The sequence below is a fragment of the Vicia villosa genome, linkage group LG6 (assembly GCF_029867415.1).
Source record: "Vicia villosa cultivar HV-30 ecotype Madison, WI linkage group LG6, Vvil1.0, whole genome shotgun sequence".
Classification (NCBI taxonomy): Eukaryota; Viridiplantae; Streptophyta; class Magnoliopsida; order Fabales; family Fabaceae; genus Vicia; species Vicia villosa.
Genome location: NC_081185.1, coordinates 117002812 through 117008905, shown reverse-complemented (window position 1 = coordinate 117008905; position 6094 = coordinate 117002812). Strand labels below are relative to the sequence as shown.

The window sequence follows — 6094 nt, the reverse complement described above, 5'->3', positions numbered from 1 at the left end:
CACGGTTATCCTCTAGTTTGCTTTCTTGATCATAGGGACCCTTGAAAACAATATGACCAAATTAATTATAGTTTGAAAATGCCTAGTAAAAAATGAATGAAAGGGGAAAGTTGGTGGTTGTGAAGTGTTCCCTAGTCCTATCCTAGTGTCACGGAAGGTATCTGATTAATGTGGACTTATCAGTCAGTCAGGATTCAAGATCTGTTACTTTGTTTGCCTTAGAAACAAGGGTTTAAGCAGTAACCACTACTTCAAGACTGATGTTACTGAAATCATTGAAGCTTAAAGCAATTGCAATATGTTAATTGGCCAGACCTGTTTCATATCCAGAATTCATTGTTTTAAAACCCGGTCTAAATCGACAGGTGAGACTCGTTAGACCGATAATCAGAAGGTAGAGTGGTGGTTCGGTAAAGTCAAAGATTATAGTTGTAATTAATCTGGTGAAAATCAATCTGATTCAATCGATTTATCAGTCATACTAATGAACTGGCGGATCTGGTGTACAGGATACAAGTTAAGAGTTAAATATAGAAATGTTTTGTTTGAAAATTGTGCATTAATTTTATTAAATGTTTATTATTAACTTTTTATTGCTTTTATTAATATAAAATTTTTATTTGCGAATTTCTTACCATGTTTTTTTTTTACTAAACGTAAGAACGACGTCATTGAGTGGTAGTAAAGAGAAATCTAAAAATTAGAGGAAGAAAAAAAAAAAATCCATTTTTCATATTTTAATTTTTTTTGAAATTTATATTATGTTATATTATTATAACTTGTTTGAATTGTGTTTTTATGGACTAAGTCTAAAATTTATTATATTTTATAATTGTGTTATATTTTGATTTTTAAAAGTATTTGAATTTTAGAAGTTTGAACTTTATATACAATAAAATTGTTATTCAATTTATTTATATGAATAATTTTATAATTTTTTAAAATTTGATGGTTATAAAATTTATGTAAATAATCTTATTTCATGAATTTTATCATTCGACCAACGTGGTCCATTGATCTGACCAATGATCCAATAATTCAATAGTTTAATCCATTAATTTGACCAATGATCCAATAATTCAATTGTTTAATCGGATTCGAATTTTAACATATGATGAGAACTATATTTCTGAATAAAATGATTTGGATTATAAAGTAAACAATCATCACTGATGTAACACTCAAATAATTAGGGATAATTAAATTTGAAATTTTTAACAAATAAATTATGTGTATAATTTTTTAGAAAACACTTTATTTTATGTATAATTATTAAATTAAAAGATAATGCTAACTTGCGTTTTTTGGGACACAATTTAAGAGAAAAATATAAGAAAATATTTTAAAATCAATGTATATATATATATATATATATATATATATATATATATATATATATATATATATATATATATATATATATATATATAATCTTTTTCTGTTATTAAGAAAAGAGAGTACAAATTTATAAATAATAATTTTAATACCAATTTTTTAGTTGTGAGTTCTTTAATATTTGAGTGGATTATTTATTAAATTAATTATTTTGATATTGATGGAGTATATTATTATTCTTTGTCTGAAATTGAAAATATATACACTGACGGAGGGGAGCTAGGACACTGAACCAGAGGATGCAGGCTTTCTAATGTAATATATATATATATATATATATATATATATATATATATATATATATATATATATATATATATATATATATATATATATATATAAAATACGTTAGAAAGCCTGTATCTTCTGGTTCAGGGTCCTACTAGTGCATCTTCTGGTTCAGGGTCCTAGCTCCCCTCCGTCAGTGTATATATTTTCAATTTCAGACAAAGAATAACAAATATACTCCATCAATATCAAAATATTAGTGCATTAGTTCCATCATAATAATATTAGTGTAAATTATGATATCGAAGAATTATTTATAATTTTATCATTTTTATTCTATTTAATAACTATTTTTTTTTTTTAATATTAGTGCATTAGTTCTCTTTGTATTTCAAATGATTTTGGCTTAAATTTTAAATTTGGTTCACAATTATTTTAGAATAATATTTAGTGATGGGATAATTCAAGTGATATATGTTAATTGAGATAGATTTGTATAAGTTGGATACTTAAAAATCAATAATTTGTATTAAAAAACATATGAAATTGGAGAAACAAAAATGTGTAATACAGTAATATACAAAATTATAATCTATTTATATGTACTATATATATTACACTTACAACAAAATTCGGTAACTCTAACTCTAGTTTAGTGATTATTTACTATATGTAATCTATGACACTTACAACAAAAAGTTAACTTCTCCTGTAGTTACCCAAAATAGTGTTCATCATTCTATTGCCATTTTTGAGTATTTTAAGTTTTAGTAATCATAACTATAGCAAGAATTAACTAATAAAAGTATTAATAACATAGAGGTGAAGGAGTCCTGATCAATGTTGTAGTCAGGCGATCCCAACATACGTTATGAGTTGCTACAAGCTAGCAGAAGCGATCTGTCACGGAATTGAATCTTTGCTAGCCAAGTTCTAGTGGGGGTCCAAAAATAGTGAGAGGAAAGTGCAATGGATGAGTTGGAAAAAATGGCGAGAACAAAAATATTGGAGGTATGGGGTTTCGAGGTATAAGTGAGTCCAATATGAGCCTTTTAGGAAAGCAATACTGGCTCTTGATGTCAAGGACCTTATTGATGATGATTTGGGAATTTGAGAACGTGACTTGATATTCCAATCCTTTGATCATGAGAAAGTCTGTCAAATTGTTAGTATTCCCTTATCTAGGAGAAACTTAAATGACAAAATGATTTGGAATTATGAAAAAAGTGGGGAGTTCTCTGTTAGATATGCTTATCATTTGAGCATGCAGTTCAAAGCTTCAAAGTCACCTGGCCCATCGAGCCCACCTTGTAAGAAACTTTGGCAGCAAATTTGGAAAGCTCCAGTCAATACCCGCATCAGGAACTTCCTCTGAACAACTAAGAATATATTGCCTACAAAGGTGAATCTACAGAAAAAGGCATCAGGTTAGATCCGTACTATGTTATGTCTCTCATAACGATCTTAAGACGATTAGACATCTCTTCATGGATTGTGATTTTGCTAAGCAAACTCTTTCCTCTTCTGTTTTGAGCTATAGAATTCCTTGTGATTTAGAATTTAATGACTGGCTTATGAGCATTCTTTCTTGTGGGGATCCTTTTAGTTCTCAATTGATTTTCACAATAGTCTACAAGCTCTGGTTGGAAAGAAATATTAAGTTGTATCAATCCAAAGAATCTTCGTCGGTGCAGGTCGCGGAGGAAGCTATGGAAAGTGTGGTGGAGTTCAATAAATAGAATTATGTTAGGGGTGTGTAATCTAGGGAGGGCACTAAGGTAGGCTCGAGTAACAGGGACACACATACTATACAAGTTGATGCTAGCATTTCTGAAGGTGGGATCACGACTATGGGTTGTATCATCAAGGACCAAAACCAGGAAATTTCAATAGCAGCGTGTAGAAGAGATAATATTACAGTTGAGGTTGCTGTGGCAGAGTCAATGGCTATTCGTTGGGGGCTTGAGTTTGGAAAAGGACTTGAAGCAAGAAAAGATAGTTGTTCAATCTGATGCTAAGGTAGCGGTACATTGTGTCAATTCTGTTCAAAAGTTTGCAGTGTTGGAACCTATTGCTATAAATATTAGAGGCTTACTAAGTAGTTTTAAATTTTCTTCTCTTATGTTTCATAGTAGATCTTGTAACATGGATGCTCATAACTTGACTAGATTAGTGTTTGTTGTTGGGTCTCGGATCTGGATTGGAGGTTTTCCAAATGTGGAGCCCTATTTGTTTGTACTAAATTCTGGTTCTTCTTCTTAATTGAAATTATTTTCCCATAAAAAAAACATAAAAATAAACGCAATTAAAAAAAGTCAAAACCTGTTTTTCTATTAAAATTATAATTATGTGTCCCACATATTAGATTCTTATCCATATTAATCATTGACAAGTAAAATAATTTATATTATAAAAAAAAAAAATTTACAAAAATAGAAAGATAGGTCTAATCCATTAAAAAAAAAGAAGTTAAAAGCAGAATTCCAAAATGAAGTAATATGATATTCACCTAATCAAAACGAGAATTTACTTTTTATATAACTAAGTTTTTTAAAAAAATTACGCATATAACCAAAATTTCAAATGACCTTTTTTTCCCACTATTTTAACACATTGTCGCCATTTGCATTGGCGAATTGTAAATTGTGGCGGTTTAAAATTCCCGGAAATATATTTTTTAAGCAAATCGCCACATGCATTAGCGACTACACTTAAATTTTAATTTTTTGTGTAAATTGTGGGGGTTCAAAACCGCCGCAAATTTACAAAAAATAAAATTTTAAGTGTAGTCGTCAATGCAAGTGGCGACTGACCTTAAAAAAAGATTTGCGGGAGTTTTAAACCGCCACAATTTACAATTTGTCAATGCAAGTGGCGATAATATGTTAAGATAGTGAAAAAATAGTCATTTATAATATAATTAATTTGAAAACTTAATTATATGCGGAATTTTTTACTTAATAAACGTGGCAATATTATCACACCATGAGAAATCCATTATAACATGATGACTATGATTAGTTGGACCATATGAAAATTCATTTGAATTTTTTTATAGTTAGACTACCTATTTCTATTTCTATTTCTAATTCTAAGGTCTCACGGTATTAATTTTGGATCTATGTCCTGTGAAGGTACGGTGTCAATTGGTTTTGATAATAACAATTGTCAAGCAATTTTTAAAGAAGATAATGTTAACAATAGTAAACGTATACAAAAATAGAGAATAAGAAAGACCTTTTGATTTAGGGTTCCAATAGAATGAACAAAAACTGAAGAGTAAGAGTTACACAAGAGTATAAATACTAAAAGTTAGATAAGACACCCTTACAAAGATACAATAAAATAATATAATAATAATAATATTAATAACTAACATCTCCCCTCAAACTCAAGATGCATTAGCAGAGAGCATCGAGAGTTTGTCAATGAAAAAACAAAAACGTTTAATGGAATGCGTCTTCGTAAACAAATCAGCAATCTGCAAAATAGAGGAGACAAACGATAGAGTAATTGTTCCATGCGGAAGATGATGACGAGTGAAGTGACAATCAATCTAGATGTGCTTGGTACGTTCATGAAAGACCGAGTTGTGGGCAATTTGAGTTGCACTTTTGTTATCACAATACATAGGAGTTGGTTCAGAAAGAGTGACGCCCATATCAGAAAGTAACCATCGTAACCAAACTATTTCTGTAGTTGTGGATGCCATAGCACGATACTCAGCTTCTGTAGAAGAACGAGAGACAATATCTTGTTTCTTACTCTTCCAAGAAATAAGAGAATCTCCAAGAAAGACACAAAACCCAGTGGTAGACTTACGATCTGTGGGGTCACCAGCCCAATCTGCATCAGAATAAGCACGAAGTTCCAATGATGATGATGAGGGAAAGAGAAGGCTTTGAAACTGGGTTCCCCGAAGATAACGACATATGCAAAGAACAGCTGCCCAATGCACTGTAGTAGGAGAGACAACAAACTGGCTAACAACATGAACCACATATGCAATGTCTGGTCTAGTAATCGTAAGATACACCAGGCTGCCAACCAAAGTACGATATAAGATGGGATCTGGTAGAGGAATACCGTCAGATGGAGCATATTTCACATTCAACTCAAGAGGACTATTTGCTATTCTAGTATCAGAAAGACGAGTCTGTTCAAGAATGTTGGCAATATACTTGGATTGGGAGAGAAGATAGCCTCTAGGAGAGTAGGCAAGTTCAATGCCCAAGAAATAGCGCAGAGTACCTAAGTCCTTCATCTCAAACTATTTTGCTAACTCTAATTTCAAATCATTAATTCCATCCATATCATCACCTGTAATAATCATATCATCAACATATAGTGAGAGTAAAATACGACCATGATAAGTAGTCTTGACAAACAAAGCAGAATCATGATTACTAGAGTGAAAGCCAATAGATGTAATCACAATGGTAAACTTCTCAAACCATGCTCGTGGAGCTTG

The 6094-nt window shown here is 30.8% G+C and overlaps 1 protein-coding gene across 1 annotated transcript; it reads right to left on the bottom strand.

The window, feature by feature from the left end:
- Positions 1 to 5179: 5179 nt before the first annotated feature.
- Positions 5180 to 5887, bottom strand: LOC131614480 (secreted RxLR effector protein 161-like). The gene has a single exon (XM_058886056.1). The coding sequence runs from the start codon at positions 5885 to 5887 to the stop codon at positions 5180 to 5182; it is 708 nt and encodes a 235-aa protein (XP_058742039.1).
- Positions 5888 to 6094: the final 207 nt, after the last annotated feature.

Excerpts from the sequence above, each read along its gene's own strand:
- LOC131614480 (XM_058886056.1), bottom strand. The coding sequence starts at position 5,887 with ATGAAGGACTTAGGTACTCTGCGCTATTTCTTGGGCATTGAACTTGCC.